Genomic DNA, 20,109 nt, shown 5'->3' on the forward strand with positions numbered 1-20,109 from the left:
GCTCCTGCGGTGCAGACCGCCATATGGGGGAGTGTGGGGGCTTCCTTCTCCCCGGGGATGCTCTGTGCAGATCCCGGTGGGGGCCAGTGCGGGCATTTTCTGTGTTTTTTGGGCGCTGTTCTCCCGGCCGCCATATTTGGTAAGGGCTGGCTGTTTGGCCTCAAAGTGAGGGCAGCAGCCATTTTCCATCATCATTGCCAGCGCCGATCGGGCGCCATCTTTAGTGTGTGTGGATGTCCTGTCTAAGCAGCGGCCATTTTCTAAGTGTTTTTCCTCCATTGACTCTATCGGGCACCATTTTCTTGTGGCTCAGGGCTGGCTTTTGTCTCTAGGGGTGTGAGGTCACTTCCTCTTTTTAAACAGACTTCTCAATAGCAGCATGGCAAGTATAGGGACACTGTGGGGGGATATTTTGCTGGCTTTCTCTGGCTATATTTCTGCTAGCACTCTTTTGTCAGTTTAGCTTTAGTTAAGGGAAGGGTCTCCACCTGTAGTGCAGTTTGCGATAAGGGTCCGCGGGAACCGCCGTTTTAAAGGTCCAGTGTCATTTTTTTGCACTTTGCTAACATGGAGTCCCAGGATAACAAATTACCCAGAGACTTAGTTGGTGGTTCGGATACTTCTGATCCCACTTGCTTAGCCTCTTTATCTGCTGCACTTGCGACTTTAGCATCAAAAGTTGATCTGCTGGTGTCTGACCGAAATACAAAGTATTTTGGTCAGAGTCTTCTGACTCAGAGCCTGAATTGGTTGCCACGGGCGACGTCCCCCTGGTGGGATCCCCGTCTTCTCAGTCGGTTGTGGAGGAGGGGGATTCATCCTCTGGAACAGCACGTGAACGCGCTGTGGTAAACGCACTTATTAGCTCCGTTAAGGAGACTTTAAATGTTGATGATGAGCCCTCCATGGCAGGTAAGCGTGTTTCCTTCAGGACCCGCAAGACCCTGAAGTCGGGTCAAGTTTTTCCTTGTCCCCAGGAGTTTCAGGAAACAGTAAATGACCATTGGCGTCACATTAAGCAGACGCTGGTAGTACCTAAGAGATTTCAGTACCGTTATCCCTTTGCGGATTCGGTTGATAATCGCTGGACTGTGGTTCCTAAAATAGACCACACTGTTTCCAGACTGAATAAATCCACCCTGATGCCTGTGGAAGACATCCCTTATGCGGGGGATCGCATTTTTGGTGACTCTCTGGATGAGCTGATCAAGGGGCTTACTGTGGGTAAGAGTACTCTCTTGCCTCAAGTCTTGAAGGGGAAACCTCCCTACGCTAAGGGGGTCCCTCCTTTAAGACTAACCAGGGGTCCTTTCGTGCCTTCAGGGCACGGGAAAAAGGTAAGTCCTTCAAGGCCTCCGGTGGTCACAACAAATTTTGGGCGGGTAAGCCCAAAACGGGTCAAGCTGGGAAGGCAACCCAGTCCACCCCTTCCTGAAGGGAAGCCCTCACCCGACATCCAGGACAGATGGGTTCGCGAGCTCATTCGTCCAGGGTACAAGATCGAGTTCCAATCTCGCCCCACAGACAGATTCTTTCCATCAAATCTCCATCTGACTCCCGATCAACAATCGCAGAGGAGCATTACCAGTTTGTGGCGTTACCCTTCGGGCTCGCTTCGGCTCCAAGGGTGTTCACCAAGGTTTTGGCTCCTATGTTGGCTCTGCTACGGGGCCAAGATTCTTGCCAGGTGGGACTAGCATCCTCAGTCTTGGACAGGAGGTTTTTTCTAAACCACCAAGTGAGATTGGATCTTTTGTGGTGGCTCCAGTCACCGATTCTGACACAAGGCAAGTCCTTCCGGACGTTATTGTGGATTCTAGGTGTGAAAAACTGGAGTCGCCAGACCCTGGACCAGTGGGAATGGTCCTTACACCCAGAGGTGTTTTACCTTCTGTGTATCCAGTGGGGGCCTCCGGGTGTGGATCTGTTCACATTCCCGTCTCAACAAAAAAGTGGAAAGGTTCGTGGCTCGACCTTGCGATCCTCTGGCGGACGTCTCAGACGCGTTAGTGGTGCCTCCCTGGTGGCTTCCACTAAGAAACGATCTTCTCTCTTAAAGACTGATCTTCCATCCTGCTTTACAGTAGCTGGCTTTGACGGCTTGGCTGTTGAAAGCCAAGTGTTGAGAGACAGGGGTACCCCGTTGGCTGCCATTCCTACCTTGCTAAAAGCTAGAAAAACTTCCTCTGGGAAGATTTATCATCGCACCTGGAGGGCATATTTTGCCTGGTGTGAGTCACAAGGTCTTCACCTCCACTCCTTTTCAGTGGCGAGAGTTTTGGCCTTCCTACAGACTAAGGTGGATCAGCGCCTGGCGCTGGCCACGATCAAAGGTCTATTATCGGCCTTGGCCATTCTTTTTCAGCGCCCTTTGGCATCAAATTCTTCGATTCACACCTTTATTCAGGGGGTGCGTCATCTGGCTCCCCCCAAGGAAGGCTCCCTTATCTCCCTGGGACCTGAATCTGGTTCTGTCAATTTTACAACGACCTCCCTTTGGGAAAATCAGAGAGATCCCTCTGCCTGTGTTGTCACAGAAAGTTGCCTTTCTAGTGGCTATTACATCTGCTCGCAGAATGTTGGAGTTGGCGGCTCTGTCTTGCGGCTCCCCCTATCTGGTTGTTCATAGGGATAAAGTGGTCCTGTGATCAAATCAATCTTTTCTTCCTATGGTGGTTTCAGCCTTCCACCTCAATGATGATATTGTGTTGCCTTTGCTTTGTGCGAAGCCTTAGCATCACAAGGAATTTGCCTTGCATTCTTTGGACATGGTCCGAGCGATCAAGGTTTACCTTTCCACCACGGATTCTTTCCAGAAGTCGGATTGTCTGTTTGTCCTGCCTGAGGGACCTCGGAAGGGTACAGCGGCGTCTGCGGCAACCATTTCCAAATGGATCAGACAGACGATTGTGCAGGCTTATTCGATTAAGGGTCGGGTTCCTCTCTTCCCTGTTAAGGCGCACTCTACTAGAGCGGTTAGTGCGTCTTGGGCTTTTCGACACCAGGCGTCGGTGGCTCAGGTGTGCAAAGCGGTGACCTGGTCGTCTGTACACACCTTTTCTAAGTTTTATAAACTTGATGTGTTGGCATCCTCGGATGCTTCTTTTGGCCGCAAAGTTTTGAGTGCGGCAGTGGTTTAAAGAGACATGCTATTTTTTAATGTCTCTTGCTCATGGGGTTTATTTCATTTTTTTCCTGGGTTAGCTCCTGTTGAGCTTTACTTACCCCATTGGTTCAGTTCAGTTTTTTTCTCTGACCTGGGTGCTGCGTTGCCTATTTTAAGGTTGTGTCTTCCCACCCCTCACATCTACACTGCTTTGGGACGTCCCAATCGTGAAGACTGTATGAATGGGCGGCGACTGTCAGAGGTCGTAAGAGAAAATATAATTTTTGTAAAATCTTACTGTAAAATTCATTTCTCTGAGTCCTCTGACTGTCGCCGGCCCCACCCCTCTCTTTTTGGGGTTGACGGTTTTTCATGGACTGCTTACTACATAACTGGATTAGAGTGGTACTGGCTGGAGGATATAGGCCAGAGGGACAGCCCCCTGTGGGTGTGTCTATAGGTTAATGTTTGTTGTATTAACAAAATTACTGCCTAGCTTGCTCCTGCGGAGAAGGCCTATACCCAATCGTGAAGACTGTATGAATGGGCGGCGACTGCCAGAGGACTCAGAGAAATGAATTTTACGGTAAGATTTTACAAAAATTTAATTTTTGCATGCATTCATGCTGTATACAAATGTGAATGTAAGTTCATGTAGATCTTTCTACTCATATGTTAAGTTAGGAATGGACCTTACACCTTGTGCAATAAACTGTTGCATTTTGTTAGAGAAAGTGATCAAAGTTTGAATGGTCTAGACTACAATAGGGGTTGCTAAATCTGCATTTCAGATTCTCAAACTGATCTACTCCAGTAGGTACAGAAGACTCTGCTACTCATCATCTGTCTACTTTTCTTATTATATTCACCTTGGCTTAGCCTTACTCAATTAACTCATGTGAAGAGTTTGTCAGGTGAAAGGAATCAGAAAAGGCAAAGAGATAGGATGTTTTATATTTTCTCTAGTGGGCCATTTTGAAGATCGTCCCTTTGTATCAAGGAAATCCATCATATTAAAGAGAAACATTTTACAGTGGACAGATGTATTAGTTTGAATCCCTCATCTTAAATTGGTATGCTTCATTCATATTGGCATCCTGTGCAGTATTAGTCATTTATTTATGTGGCTGGAGTCACCTGAAGCTGCATACAGGCAGCCTATATTGCTATGGGGACAAAACAGCTGTATGGACAAAGCCACATGTCCTAATTTGTCCGGTGTGCAGGGGCAGGTGCAAGGCCCTGAAAATAGACAGTGTGTAGTTGATTTACTAAAACTGGAGGGTGTAAAATCTGGTGCAGATGTGCAGAAAAACCAGTCAGCTTCCAGTTTTTGTTTTGTCAAAGCTTAATTGAACAAGCTGAAGTTAGAAGCCGATTGGCTACCATGCAGAGCTGCACCAGATTCTGAGTGCCCCAATTTTAGTAAATCAGCTACTGTGTGTCAGGGCCATGCCCCCGCCCATACATGCCTGACTATTAGTGAGCTTCAGCTGCATAAACAAATAAGCATAGCACCCATGTGAATGAGGCCTTATAGCAGCAGGATCTATCTCTTATAGATTTCTATTTGTAAAATATGCTCTCATTTTCTGAACATATGTATTTTCGTTAAACCCAGGAGCGGATTAACATAGGGCTATTGGAGCTGCAGCTCCAGGCCCCTTCCACTGTAGGGCAGCCCCTCCCACTCTTACAGCAATGTGGCTCTGCCCACAGTTCACCAGGACGCGCTGTGCAAGCCACAATACAACCCTACTAAAGCTACCCAAAGGCACCCTCTCTCTCTTTCTCTCACCCTCTCCCTCTCTTTCTCTAACCTCCTCTCTTTCTCTCTGACCCCCCATTTTATCCCTTTCACCCCCTCTCTCACCCCCCCTCACCCTTCCTCTTTCTCTCCCCCCCCCCATATTCCCCCTCTCCCTCACCCGTCCTCTCTCTCACCCTTCCTCTTTCTCTCTCACCCCCCTCCTCTCACCCCCCCTTCTCTCACCCCTTACCCCCTCTCTCTTTTAACCCCCCCCCCCCCCATTTAATTTAATTTGTTTTAATAAAATTTTTTAGCATTTTCATTTTGTTTATTTACATAAAAAAGCACACCAAAATCCTCAGCACTAGGCCCATGAGGTTCTTATTCCGGCCCAGCTTTAGATCTATGTTGCTGGTGGCAACTCACCTGTGACACAATCGCTAGCAGAGACCACTTACCTGCATCTATGCTGTTTCTATTGCCCTCATGTAACAAGCATAACTCTGCAATTCTCCCTTGCCTAAGAGTAAGACTATGCAGCATTTCAAGCGGCATCATAGATACAGATGACTGTTCTATTTAGTTATATTGTTGCTAGCAAATTGCTATCAGCAACAGGATCACCAACATGACATGTCACTTAGGGGTTCATTTATTAAAAGGGCAATAGGCTTACTTGCATCATCCAATCATGGCAAGAAAAAAATGCTGGGTTTTTTTGTCTTTTTTTTTAACAATACATTTTTGTTTATAATGAACATCGTTACAAAAATTAAGTAACATAGATTATAACCATAAAAGATTGGTCTTAATGGTAGAAATAACACATATAGTAAGAACCGTTTGCAACAAAGGAAGGATTAACACATGTTGATATAATTCTTGATAACCAAATTCTGCCTACCCCTTTTGGGTTCAAGCTGTAAGCAAGAGGTTGATCATCAAACTAATTAAATTTACAAAGAACAGAGAATGTAGTGTTAGGTAATGAATCACACTGAAAATTCAGACTTAAGAGAGATGTTAGGGGATGTTCTTTTAAGTATTTAGAGGTTCTAGGGGTAAGATAGCCAAGCTATCTTTTTCTGTTTCAAGTAGTTTATTAAATAATGCAAGTGAGTAACAACGTTTGACATACAGAATAATGCAAGGTAATGTAATCAAAGCTCGGTAACAGAGCATGACCAATAACTGTAACTACAGCAAATCGTGAGGGTTAGTAGACAAGGGGTGGTAAATGGGTTGTCACGAGAGAGTAGTGATTGGCATTACCAACCCACCGGCACCCCATATAGGGATCACACTGTGCCTAGGTGGGGAGGCAAAACCAACCAATTGTTAAACTAAAAGGGAACAGTACCCAAGTCTACCGTATCGTGTGGGAAAAGGCAGGGGGATGAGAGGATCCTCACGGGTATCTACCAAACAGGGAAAACATAGGCTACAGTAAGCCAGAATGAGGGAACAAGTCGAACGGGTAACCTGTAAACTGTAGTTAAAATGACAAGGTAGAACAAACTCAGACGTTGTAGGAGCTACAACATATGTATGCAGAAGGAAGGAAGCAGGGCGTGGGGGGGACAGGGAGAAGGGGGTAACAAGAGGGGACAAGGAGAAAAGGGGAAGGGGTAGAATGAGGGGGAAGAAAAAAGGATCGCCGGGGGGGGCCAGTACATAAGGAGTGGGGGTTTTGGGTCCCCAGGTTTGGTTCAGGGCATGTCAGGGATACCACATGCAGGCATCCAGCAAGGGTGATCAGATCAGTTGGCTGCACCAAGGAATCAGGACCCAGATGGATAAAGATGTAAATAAGTTTATTAAGCAAAATGACACACTCCAATACCAACACCAGTGACCATAAACAAGTAAACAAAATATAAATGATAACAGTACAAAACCCCAATAGAACCTAACAAACTATATACAAAGGGATGGAGCAAACAATAGCAGGACAGGACAGGGACAGGAGACAAGGAAAGCAGGGAGCCAGGTACAGGAAGCAGGATGCAGGGAACAGGACTCAGGATCAGGATACAGGTTTCAGGATACAGGTTTCAGGATACAGGTTCAGACAGGGACACGGCTAGCAGAGAAAATACTGAAGCACTGAGCCTCAGTGAAGGGCGGGCTTATATTCCCTCAGCAGTCCTCCTCAGGTGCAGCTTAATTAAAAGAACAGTCCAGCTGCTGGGAGACACCCGCTGGTGGGCCCTGGAACTGCGCCCCTCAGTTCCAGGAACAACAGTGCCACCAGCAGGTGACCCATGTAATGACACAGATCCTGACAGTTCCCCCCCTTTAAGGAGCGGCCTCCGGACGCTCCATTGTGCTTCTACCCCAAAAGTCCAAAAAGGTCTCCCCTCCATGTCTGCGGGTCTTCTAGCACTCTCTAGGCCAAAGTCCTTTAACTTGCCGGAAGGCGTGCCACCAGAGTCCAGCAATTGATCATGCGCCCCACCACCAGGGTCTGGAAGCCGTCTTGGCACCCCACAGGTCAAGTTCCTGAAGAGGCGTAACATTAGGGATACACCTGCCCTCATTGCAACACATGTCCCAACACTGGGACTGAAGGCAAGCTGGACATCAAGCAGGGGAGCGCCAGCAGCATGCAGGATATCCGGCAGTGGCACACCAGGCTGGGCAACAGACAGTGGCACATCAAACAGGGCGGCAGACCGTGGCTCAGCAGGCACTGGATCAGCAAACACTGGGTCAGCAGGCACCGGAACAGCAAGCACTGGGTCAGCGGGCACTGGAACAGCAAGCACTGGGTCAGCAGGCAAAGGATCAGCAGGCACAGGATCAGCAGACACATGATCAGCAGGCACAGGATCAGCAGGCACAGGATCAGCAGGCACAGTAGTGGTCACCAGAACAGCGGGCACGGGATCAGCTGGCACCGGATCAGCGGGCTGAGTAAGAGACACTGGATCAGCAGGCACCGGAACAGCAGGCACTGGGTCAGCGGGCACTGGAACAGCAAGCACTGGGTCAGCAGACTGGGTAGTGGTCACCAGAACAGCGGGCACCAGAACAGCGGGCACTGGATCAGCAGGCTCAGTAGGAGGCACCGGATCAGCGGGCACTGGACCAGCAGGCATTAGAACAGCAGGCACTGGATCAGCAGGCTCAGTAGGAGGCACCGGATCAGTGGGCACTGGATCAGCAGGCTCAGTAGAAGGCACCAGATCAGCGGGCAATGTAACAGCAGGCACTGGATCAGCAGGCTCAGTAGGAGGCACCGGATCAGTGGGCACTGGAACAACAGGCATCAGAACAGCGGGCACTGGATCAGCAGGCTCAGTAGAAGGCACCGGATCAAAGGGCACTGGATCAGCAGGCTCAGTAGGAGGCACTGGATCAGAGGGCACCGGAATAGAAGGCACTGGATCAGCGGGCTCAGTAGGAGGCACCAGATCAGCGGGCACTGGAACAGCAGGCATCAGAACAGTGGGCACTGGATCAGCAGGCTCAGTAGGAGGCACCGGATCAGTGGGCACTGGATCAGCGGGCACTGGAACAACAGGCATCAGAACAGCGAGCACTGGATCAGCAGGCTCAGTAGGAGGCACCGGATCAGTGGGCACTGGATCAACAGGCTCATTAAGAGGCACCAGATCAGCGGGCACTGGATCAGCAGGCATCAGAACAGCAGGCACTGGATCAGCAGGCTCAGTCGGAGGCACCAGACAAGCGGGCACTGTAACAGCAGGCATCAGAACAGTGGGCACTGGATCAGCAGGCTCAGTAGGAGGCACCGGATCAGTGGGCACTGGAACAACAGGCGTCAGAACAGCGGGCACTGGATCAGCAGGCTCAGTAGAAGGTACCGGATCAGTGGGCACTGGGTCAGCAGGCTCAGTAGGAGGCACTGGATCAGCGGGCACCGGAACAGCAGGCACTGGATCAGCGGGCTCAGTAGGAGGCACCAGATCAGCGGGCACTGGAACAGCAGGCATCAGAACAGTGGGCACTGGATCAGCAGGCTCAGTAAGAGGCACCGGATCAGTGGGCACTGGATCAGCAGGCACTGGAACAACAGGCATCAGAACAGCGGGCACTGGATCAGCAGGCTCAGTAGGAGGCACCGGATCAGTGGGCACTGGATCAACAGGCTCAGTAAGAGGCACCAGATCAGCGGGCACTGGATCAGCAGGCATCAGAACAGCAGGCACTGGATCAACAGGCTCAGTAAGAGGCACCAGATCAGCGGGCACTGGATCAGAAGGCATCAGAACAGCAGGCACTGGATCAGCAGGCTCAGTAGGAGGCACCAGATCAGCGGGCACTGTAACAGCAGGCATCAGAACAGTGGGCACTGGATCAGCAGGCTCAGTAGGAGGCACCAGATCAGTGGGCACTGGATCAGCGGGCACTGGAACAACAGGCATCAGAACAGCGGGCACTGGATCAGCAGGCTCAGTAGAAGGCAATGGATCAGTGGGCACTGGATCAGCAGGCTCAGTAGGAGGCACCGGATCAGCGGGCACCGGAACAGCAGGTACTGGATCAGCGGGCTCAGTAGGAGGCACCAGATCAGCGGGCACTGGAACAGCAGGCATCAGAACAGTGGGCACTGGATCAGCAGGCTCAGTAGGAGGCACCGGATCAGTGGGCACTGGATCAGCAGGCACTGGAACAACAGGCATCAGAACAGCGGGCACTGGATCAGCAGGCTCAGTAGGAGGCACCGGATCAGTGGGCACTGGATCAACAGGCTCAGTAGGAGGCACCAGATCAGCGGGCACTGGATCAGCAGGCTGGGTAACAGGTATAATTGTATGTGTTGGGAAAAATCTCCTTTTCTTTTTAGGTTTAGATACAGAAATCTTGCTAGTGGTTGCAGGGCTATGAATAGATTGTGAAGTAGATGGAAGCGAAATGGCAGTATTGGGAGATGGTGGAAAAGGAGAGACAGTTACAGAGGAGAATTTCTGAGAGGTTGCTAGAGGCAACAGAGTAGTAGAGGAAGTTTTCACAGAGTTAAATGCAGGAAAAGTGCAACTCGTTAAGCCAGGATATGAACAAGCAGTGGAAAGCAAACCATACCTAACTGCAGCTGTGGTTGCTACGGGTAACGGAGAGGATAAACTTTGAGAAAACTGGTGTCCAGAGGCAGAAGTGGATTGGTGTGAGTTAGCTGATGCTAAATTGGAAAGATCTGACCAGGTTAGCAATAAGGCCTGAACAAAACTCAATTTACAACCCCCTTGTCTGATTAGAGAATATACAGCATTCATGCAATCCAACAGGGCCTCTGGAGAATACACTGAATAATGTTCAATAAAATAGGGTTTATCATCTTCCAAGAGCCACACAAGAGATACCACCTGAGAGACACTAAAAGGAGGAGAATAATCATCACCACCCTTAGGGGTATTAGATAAAGCCAACTCTGCACAGAGCTGAATAAGTGGCTGAATCTCTTTGAACAAAACTCTGCCTTTGTCAACAAACGAGTGGGCCAGACGGATGCATTCCAACAACTGCTCGCTAGTGTAAGTTTTCAAAATTTGGCGACAATATTCCCTGTCTTCTGTTACAAGCAAAGAAAAATAAAAGACCTCCTCTGACTGCATCTTGCAACAACCAGAAAATTCCTAATTCCCAGGTGCAACCGATCTGATCGTTAGTGGCTTCAGTATTCTGTCAGGGATACCACATGCAGGCATCCAGCAAGGGTGATCAGATCAGTTGGCTGCACCAAGGAATCAGGACCCAGATGGATAAAGATGTAAATAAGTTTATTAAGCAAAATGACACACTCCAATACCAACACCAGTGACCATAAACAAGTAAACAAAATATAAATGATAACAGTACAAAACCCCAATAGAACCTAACAAACTATATACAAAGGGATGGAGCAAACAATAGCAGGACAGGACAGGGACAGGAGACAAGGAAAGCAGGGAGCCAGGTACAGGAAGCAGGATGCAGGGAACAGGACTCAGGATCAGGATACAGGTTTCAGGATACAGGTTTCAGGATACAGGTTCAGACAGGGACACGGCTAGCAGAGAAAATACTGAAGCACTGAGCCTCAGTGAAGGGCGGGCTTATATTCCCTCAGCAGTCCTCCTCAGGTGCAGCTTAATTAAAAGAACAGTCCAGCTGCTGGGAGACACCCGCTGGTGGGCCCTGGAACTGCGCCCCTCAGTTCCAGGAACAACAGTGCCACCAGCAGGTGACCCATGTAATGACACAGATCCTGACAGGGCAGCAGTAGGGAGCTATCAAAATTGGGGTCAAGCTATCTTTTTAAGCCATTTTTTTTTCTTTTTTTTTGTAAGTGATGATAGAATATTTCCTATAAACTAACATCATTTCATATTGTGCTTGGATATTTACTCTAGCAATGACATTTGATAGATTAGGTGCGTCATTAGATTTCCATAAACTGGTTATATTCAGCCTTGCCGCTATTATTATATGAACTACAATCATTCTATATATTGAGGGATAGTTGTTGAGATTAATTCCTAGTAGGGCCATAGCAGTGGTAAGCTTTTTTAGGTTTCCCTGTAAAGGTAGCTATGAAGGAGGATACGGACTTCCAGAAACGATGTAGATTTTTATAGCTCCATACAGTGTGTTAAAGGTTACCAATTTGTTAGTTACATCTTCAACAAATAGGAGATGTGGAAGGGTATATTTTTGATAGTTTGTATGGGGTCAAATACCATCTATTTAATATTTTTTGTGAGTTGTCCCAGTGTTCATTACATGAGGTGGCTTTACTGGATATCTTTATAGTATTTTGCCATTGTGTTCAGGAAAACTCTTGATCTAAGTCTTTCTCCCATTTGATCATACTGTATGTCAGTTTTTATTTTTACTAGATTGGGAGGCTAATATTCCATAAAAAAAGATTCCTTTCTTATTTACTTCATTATTTTTAGTAAAATATTGCCAGATTCCAATATGGAATTTCTATGGTATTATGGGGGTTAAACTCTTTTAAGCGGGAGTGTTTGGTAATTGTATTTATTACTGTTCTCTTTCGTTGTATTGGTAACCTTTAAAAAATAAATGATCTTGTTGAATCCAGTTTCCCACTGATAAGTGAATTTTGCAGTACTGTAGTCTATAATTTTTGTTGGTACTGATACCTTGGCTCCGTTTTTTTTGGTTTTAGATAGTATCTGTTTCCATGCTAATAATGTGGAACTGATGCTATGTAAATTAGGTGTGCTAATTTTGGAAAGTACATAACTAGCAATAGATAAGGCAAATAGGTCATGGCCTATGATTACTTTTTTTTCAATGTTTAGACAAAGTTTATCCTCGGGAGAGGAAAACCAGAATTTTATCTGGTCCAATAAAGATGCATAATAATAATTTTTAATATCTGGTAATCCCATGCCTCCTGAGGGTTTAGTGGTAGTTAGTACATAAAATGCCACCCTAGGTTTTTTCCCATTTTGAATGAAATTTTTAAGTTTTGAGTTTATCTGCATGAATAATTTGACAGGGATAGGAATAGGAAGGAATCTGAAGTAATACAGAATTTTTGGGAGGGTGTTCATCTTAAATGCCGCAATTTTACCAACCCATGATAGTTGGGCCTTTTGCATATTTTGTAAATCTTTGCTGACTTGCTCTAATAGATTGAGAAATTTAGCTTCATTCAATTTGGACTGTGGGTTAGCTAGTTGTATGACTAGGAATGATATAGAATTTTCATCCCAATAGTAGTCAAATTTCAAACATAAATTGTTAGTGAGTTCCTTAGAAAGATTCATACAAAGATTCATAGGGCATACATTTGTTTTGGTTGATCTTGTAGTATGCTACATTTCCATAACTTTCCTATAGTTTTTGGACTGTGGGTACCAAAGATGTAAGATTAGTTAGTATAAGTATAATGTCATTGGCAAACAATCCAATTTTATGTTCATATTTGCCTTATTTGTATACCTTTGACATCCTATGTTTGCTCATATAGTCTCTGCTAATGGTTCTATTGCTAATGAAAAAATGATAGGGGATAGAGGGCATCCTTGTCTGGTTCCATCAGGTAAATTGAAGCTCCTGGATATTATTCCTGATGTAAATACTTTAGCCAAGGGTTGTGTATAGAGTGCCATTATGGCTGAGTAGATAAAACCCTTAAAACCAAATTTTGTTAGTGAACTGGATATGTATTCCCAGTGCATTCTATCGAATGTGTATCGAATGTTATCTAAAGCTAGAAAAAGAGAAGGCTTTCGATTATTATCTATATGGTTAATCAGATTCACCAACCGTCTGGTGTTGAATAAAAAGACACACACTGACCTAAGTCAGTGAATCAGCGCTCACTGGACCACTCTGGAGGGGACCACATGACCAGTGGTGCCACAGATGAAATCACAAATAAATGTAAATAACATTAAATGGATAAATGAATAAATTAAATAAATAAATAAAAAAATATATATATAAATTGAATTAAGTGACAATGGAAATATTACAGGGCAAACAAGATACAAGAACCTCAAATGTATAGAAGTCCTATTCAATCATGCGATGATCCAGAGTGGATGGATCCTTGCTGATGAAAGAGTACAAAAAGTCCAAATCAGAGTACTGGGGTGAATATTAGACAGGCAGCTATATAATTACTAATACTCAGGTTTTTTTAATAGAGTCCCATATTTATATCTACATTTATATGTACATACACATCCTCTATATGTGACACGTTCACATAAGATAGGTTACACCACTTTTGCAGTTGGGGTTCTATAAATTGAATGTTTTAATTATATTCCATGTATTTATATTTTTAAATGAATCCAATGGGGAGGTGTCTTTTCTATGTTCCACACTGAGTTAGTCACTCCGCTCTTATATAGGGTTTTATATATGCTAACTAATGTGATGTTCCTTTAATATGTATTGCCTCTGTTACTGCTGGGAGGTGTTTGTCCCTCCCCTCTCTCTCTTTTTTCCTCTTTGTTAATTTCTCTTCCGTTTTTATTGGTGTCACCTGAGGTTTGTTCAATCCTCAGCAGTGTAATTGTTTCCTATGATTATAAATACTTTCCATGGTGGAGGGGCAGGCCTGCCTGATGAAGGAGGAGGTCCTCCGAAACGACGTTGCAGCCCGCCCTCCACTCTTGGTTCAGTCTTCGTTCCTGTCGGCTTCCGTGGAGGAACCGACAGACTTGTCCTTTCTACTTCCGGTTTCCGGGTCATTACCTCCCTGCTGCACAGCGGATTGCGGTGAGGCTGCCCAGCCAGGGAGCCCACACCATTTGCGGCATCACCCGGTATTGCCGGTATCCAGCACTGCCTTCACCATTATACAGGACCCAGATGCAATTATCCTTCATCTTGCATCTTCCATCGGATTCACTGTGGGGACTGTCCTTTTGCACCATGCATGCTGTCTTATTGGAATACCTGTTTTTAACATGTAAGTTACTACATTAAATTATATAGCTGTTCATCTACCTTTATGACTTGGCGCCCTTGTTCTTTTTCTTTTTAACTGTCTGGTGTTATCAGGGGCTTTTTGCTTTTGACAAAGCCTACTTGGTCAGGGCCTATAAGAGAAGAGGTAATGGTTATTAACTGATCAACTAAAATTTTTGCATTCATTTTAAGGTCAGAGTTTAGAAGTGATATGGGCCTATAGTTCAAAGGGGATGAGGAGTCTTTACCTGATTTTGGTAACGTTATAATTATAGCTTACAGTAGTTCCTTGGCGCAAAGTCCATCATTTGCTACTTGGTTGAACATATCTGTCAGATAAGGACTTAGGATATCAGCTAAGGCTTTATAATATTCCCCTGAGAGGCCATCAATGCCTTGAGACCTATTCTTCTGTAGTGCTTTGATGACCTTTAGGGTTTCCTCCAGTGCTATTGGCTTATTGAGTTGTTCTAAGGTACTGGGATCAATTTATGGTAGTTTTATGTTGTTTAAAAATTCTGATATATTGTTATAGGAAGGTTGGGGAGTATATTTATCATCTTTGAGTTTGTACAGAGACTCATAGTAGTCAGAGAATGTGTCTGCAATCTCTTGAGGGTTGTAAATTACCTTCCCAGAAGAATGGTGTGTTATTTGTGAATTTTATTTTTATTTTAGTGTTAACATAGTTGGGAGGCCAGTAGCTTACCAGCTCCGTTGCCCTGAGAATAGTAGTTTTGTTTTTTCAGGTATTTATCGTGATCTGCTATTAATACTGAATGTAACTCAGATCCTATGTTGATAAGTTGTTGAGTTAGATTTGTGTCATGAGAATTTTTGAAAGTACTTCTTCCAATTTAGTTATGTCTTTTATTAGTATGTTTATGGCAGGGTTCGACAAACCCCAGGCGCCAGGTCGCTATTGCGACCAGAAACTGCGTCCTGGTGCCTGATTTGCCGCCAGCCCACTCTCTGCAACTCCTGACTGACTGTCCGGACATGCAGCTCAGAGTGCCGGGCGGCTGATCCTTGGACCCCCCCCCCCCCCTGCCTGGTCTCCTTGTTTTCCCTGGAGGCGTGCAGTAATCTGATGTTTGGCTGAGAGTGATATGGGAGGGGAGGGGGCTGGCCTCCTTTCCTCTGCCCGGGCAAGGTCAGAGGATGAACGGTGTTCTGTCAGCTCTTTTCTGCTGCCTGTGTCGCGTCGCCGTCAAGCTGGCCTTCCTCCCTCCAGAGCCCAAGGTCAGACCTTGCTGAAGGGTGAGGAGGAGGGGGACCCGGCAGCCTGTGTAGCCTTTACCTGACCTAGCAGGCGGACTGTCACTACTCTGGGGCGGGGGTTTCTGGAGGAGGATGGAGCATCGGGGCTGCCTTGGCTGTGTGTTCCTGTGTCCATGCTGTGACACGCTGAGCCAGTGTTCTAATAGTGCAGTTCTTGGAAAGTTGTTTGCAGTGTGCTGTGAGGTGGAGGAGGGGAGATGAGGCAGGTATGCTTTAGAAGAATATTTTTATGTCCTCTGATAAAGCCCTGTGTATTATCAACAATCACTACAGGGTGACACACATGTAGGCAGGAAGTAGCTGCAAAGAGACAACAGAAGATCAGCAGCACTGGGATACTTCTTTCATCCTTTTCTGCATTTTATTTAAAGTGTCACAAAGGCTTTATTTAGATGTGCAGTTGGGTGGTAAAAATGTGCATTAGAGACATGTTTTTGCCACCCACCAACAGCCACCCTTAAGCTACAATAGACAGCAGATGAGGGTGTTTTACATGCCACAGTCACGATGCATTCGCATAAAAAGGAGTTTCCCCTATAACGGGTTTTTAGTGTCATTCTTTCCGGCCAGACTATAACCTTGATGTAAGGCATTACATTGGAGTTATTTCCATTTCCATTTACTGGCCGCTCTGTTGTAAGTTAGAGTTAGGGGGCACAAATTACTTGCCCTTCTGTGGGGCGCTGACAACCCGCGCTCAAAAAAAAAAAAAAACTGGCTCCAAACTTTTTTAGCTGGCTCCTAGATTCAAAGCAAATTTGTCAAGCCCTGGTTTATGGTACTCTCTCTCCTTTTTTTTTTTCTTTAGCGGCTGCTTGTATAAGCAGACCTCTAGCATAGGCTTTGTGCGTGCACCAAAGGGTAGCGCTATTAACATTTTTCGTGTTTTTGTTATGATTTTACAGATATACTGATGCAGATTTTTGTTGGGGGAATAAATATTAACAATTTTGTATGTTATATTGTCAATAGATGCTACAAGAATTATGTATCTTCCTTGAGTGTCTGTTTTTAGGTCTATCAGTTGAAAGGAGACCGTATCTTTGATTGCTGTAATTACTCCTTTTTTTTTTTTATTTTGTTGGAAACAAATATTTGTGGGAACTTATGGTGAGCAAATTTAGGTGATTTTTCCTTTGCAAAGTGGGATTCGTAGATACAGATGATGTAACTTCCAAATTTTCAATACATCCGACCATAGAGCTCTATGCTTAAAATGGCTGTTTAGGCCCTTTACAGTTAAAAAAAAAAATGCAGTTTTTTTCATTCTCCTTGCAAGAGATTGGGCCTTTTTTGCTAAATTAATTTTTCCACTTCACTAAGTCAAGGGAAAATTATTTTGTAAAGTAAACAGCCTATTTGCCTTTAGTAAATTAGTATAGAGGAAGTTGGCTCTTGCTGGAAGCATGGACTTTCCCGGCACAGCAATATGACACTTATGTCGTAAAAAATTGATACATTTTATTTAGAATTGGTTAAAAAGGTTTAGAAAATTATAACAATAAACATACAATCAGAACATTATTAAAATATATATAGATCATACATATAGCATCACAGTCATGAGATGTGGGTAACCCTCAACTACCTCTAAGGTGTATCAATACCATAGAGACCTGTTGCTTATACAGAGGTAATAATATGATGTCGGTATGTATCCGGTGATGAGGGGACCACTGAAGAATAACTTTTCTCTACATGTTTTGCGTTTTTTGTATAACTCTTCTTCAGGAGAATATAATGAACTATAGTATCAACATGAGATCAATACGTGATGTATACACATAGGTAACAACAGATCCCAATACGGAACTAGTTTGGACAGTTTATATTGCAGTGCAGAGTAGCCAAGCGCCAAAGCCGAGATAGGCTCATTAATGGGGACGGCTGTGCCGAATAGGATGACGATGGGCCCAAGACAGATGAATGTCTGTGGTGCATCAGAGTGTATTTAGCACTTCATAGTGCGCAGGGTCCAAATGCTGTCAGAGAATGGAGAATCATTTCTCCATCGCCCTGGAAATACAGGTTGAATGCCAAAAAGATTTATGGATTTCCTGCTGAATGTGCCCTTTATTCCGTAAAGTGTATGAGGCCTAGGAGCAGGACTGGGGTCGCACCTCGCATGGGTCACCTTTTGGGTAATCTGTTCCCTTAAAGCCTCGGGTAGGAAGTACCCCTGGTTTTAGTAGATTAGCCCCAATAGTGTTAGTCTGACAGGATGCATGATCTATTGCCTAAATACGGTTGTGATAAGAGATACACTGCAATGTCATCAGGATTGACAGATTTACCCATCTTCTGCAGCAAAGGTTCAAACGGAACTCTGCTTTAAGGACATCATTCAAATTAATAATAGGACACATACAAACCCTCCACCATAAACTGCTCTAATTACAAAACACTTTGCTCTGCTCCTTCTCTCTGCTTTTCAGATTACACTTACCTGCACAAGTGTACATTGATTAAACTCCAATAAAGAGGTGTTTAGGAACAGAGTGCTTCATACCTGCAAAAATGGGTCATGTTTGAGGGTCTGCAAAAAGCTCTCTCTGAGAGGCAAGACTGAGCTAATATAACAACTTTTACATGAAAGGGAATATACAGTATATTTAAGAGATAAATCTAAAATTTTACCCCTTTACAAAACACAATAATGATTGGCAGTTTAGTAAGGGGGAACAAAATGAATAAGTGACTGGAGGACTTCAGCTAGAAAGGTCGATTACATCTATTAGAGTCATTCACTCTGGAGAAGAGGTTCTTAAAAGGGGATATGATTACAATGTACATATGTATTAAAGGTGACTCCAGTAACTGTAATAAACTGTTTACTCTAAGGTTTATGAAGAGGACATGTAGTTACAAGTTGAGGTTAGAAAAAAAGGTTTACACCTAAGGTCCCTTTCACACGGGCTTTCCGATCCAGGCCCCCTGTCAGTTTTTCAGGCGGACCTGATCAGATGCTCCATGCAGCCCTATGGAGCAGCAGATGTCAGCGGAGACATGTCCGCTGACACCCGCCGCTATCCGATCCGATCCTGTCCGTGAAATTCTATTTTCCATCCGTCTGGGTAATCGGATCGGATAAGATCAGATGAAAACGGACAGGTCGATTTTTATCATCCGATCTCCCATAGAGGAGAGCGGAGCTCTGACAGCTCCGTCTCTGCACACAGAACGGAGACGGAGCTATCATCCGCCTGCTCAGCGGGGATCGGCAGATCGATCCGCGCTGAGCAAAACGGAGTCCACCGCCCGTGTGATTGCAGAGTTGGTTCTTAACTGTTAGAGCAGTAAAAATGCGGAACTCACCCCCCAGAAAGTAGTACTAGCTGAGAGTGTCGGCAAATTCCAAAAATGTTTGGATGTCTTCCTCATGAAACATAACATTTAGGGCTATGGGGTATTGTTAAAATAAAAAACACACAAATACATACTCATGGGTTAAACTAGATGGATCTGTGTCTTTTTTCAACATGAATAACTATGTAACTTTGTAACAAATTCCCACTCTTAACTTATTCATATTAAAGTAGAATTTCAGCTTTCCATAGAAAATAGTGTGTGGTGGATTTGGCCAGGAAAAAATGATCAGAACTCTGCAAAAAGAGTTCTATATGTGGAATTTTTAGGTGCCCCAAAGAGTAACACACAAAAAAACATAGCTTTAAAATTAGCAGAGAGAATACCTCCCAAATTACACATCATACCATAAGTAATCATTCATTTTCATAAGTTAAAAAAAACAGTATTCGGGTAAAAATGCATACAAAATAGTAGCAAATATCATCATATAAGACATTTGAATCAAACATAGTAGTGTTAAAAAATATAGGAGCAATATCTCTTAAAGGAGTTGTAAATTCAGGAAGTTTTTTTATCTTAATGCATTCAAAAGTTTGTTTGCAGAACGTTAATTACAAATATATATGTGATAAGCATTAATTGTAGTAACCTTCATGCTTACTTCTGTTTATTTCTTTTCAGCATGAAACTGTAGAGATAAAGGTAAGCACTATCAAATAAAAAGTAAACTGTTTGTATTTTACAAGTGTAGAAAAATCATTTTTTTTCTTTGGTCAGTTGGAAAAAGCATCTACTTTAATCTTTTTACCAAAACTGTATCTATTTGAATAAACAGGCAGTGAGTAGGACAGATAATACCAAAGTGTACATCCTGGTGGGTTAAATCACCAACTAGCTTTATGTAGGTCTCAGATTCATGGGGGAGACCTCATAGCATTCAGTGTGGATAAATCCGAAAATAATTTTTTTCTTCCTGTCTTTCTATAATAATATCTTGTTTTCTATCAAAAACACATTTAATGTTGAACTTTCAGACTGCTGAAAATCTTATCTTCTTCTTATGCTTTAACCCCTTCACTGCCAGGTCCGTATGTCATACAGACCTGACAGCGGGGGGTTCTACACAAATTCCTTGTGTGTAACTGACAAGCAGACTGCTGCCTGTCAGATGGAACTATCAAGAAAAAGAGATCAAGCACCCGGGCAATAAATGGTTAAATAGCCAAAAAAGAAAGGGGAATCAGAACAAACTGCTGCTGAT

General features: G+C 44.5%; 1 protein-coding gene across 4 annotated transcripts in view; it reads left to right on the forward strand.

Annotated features, from left to right (window-relative positions):
• LOC309563584 (alpha-2-macroglobulin-like protein 1) overlaps positions 1-20,109 on the forward strand; it is a 562,516-nt gene that overhangs the window by 36,926 nt on the left and 505,481 nt on the right. For 3 of the 4 annotated variants that reach the window (XM_082268048.1, XM_082268050.1, XM_082268049.1), the window contains exon 5: positions 19,530-19,550. The exons of the other annotated variant lie outside the window; for it this stretch is intronic. In XM_082268048.1, the coding sequence (XP_082124174.1) occupies positions 19,530-19,550 (21 nt within the window). The remainder of the gene's footprint in view (positions 1-19,529; positions 19,551-20,109) is intronic. 4 annotated transcript variants of the gene reach the window in all.

Source organism: Pelophylax lessonae (assembly GCF_965119305.1).
Source record: "Pelophylax lessonae genome assembly, chromosome: 9".
Lineage (NCBI taxonomy): Eukaryota > Metazoa > Chordata > Amphibia > Anura > Ranidae > Pelophylax > Pelophylax lessonae.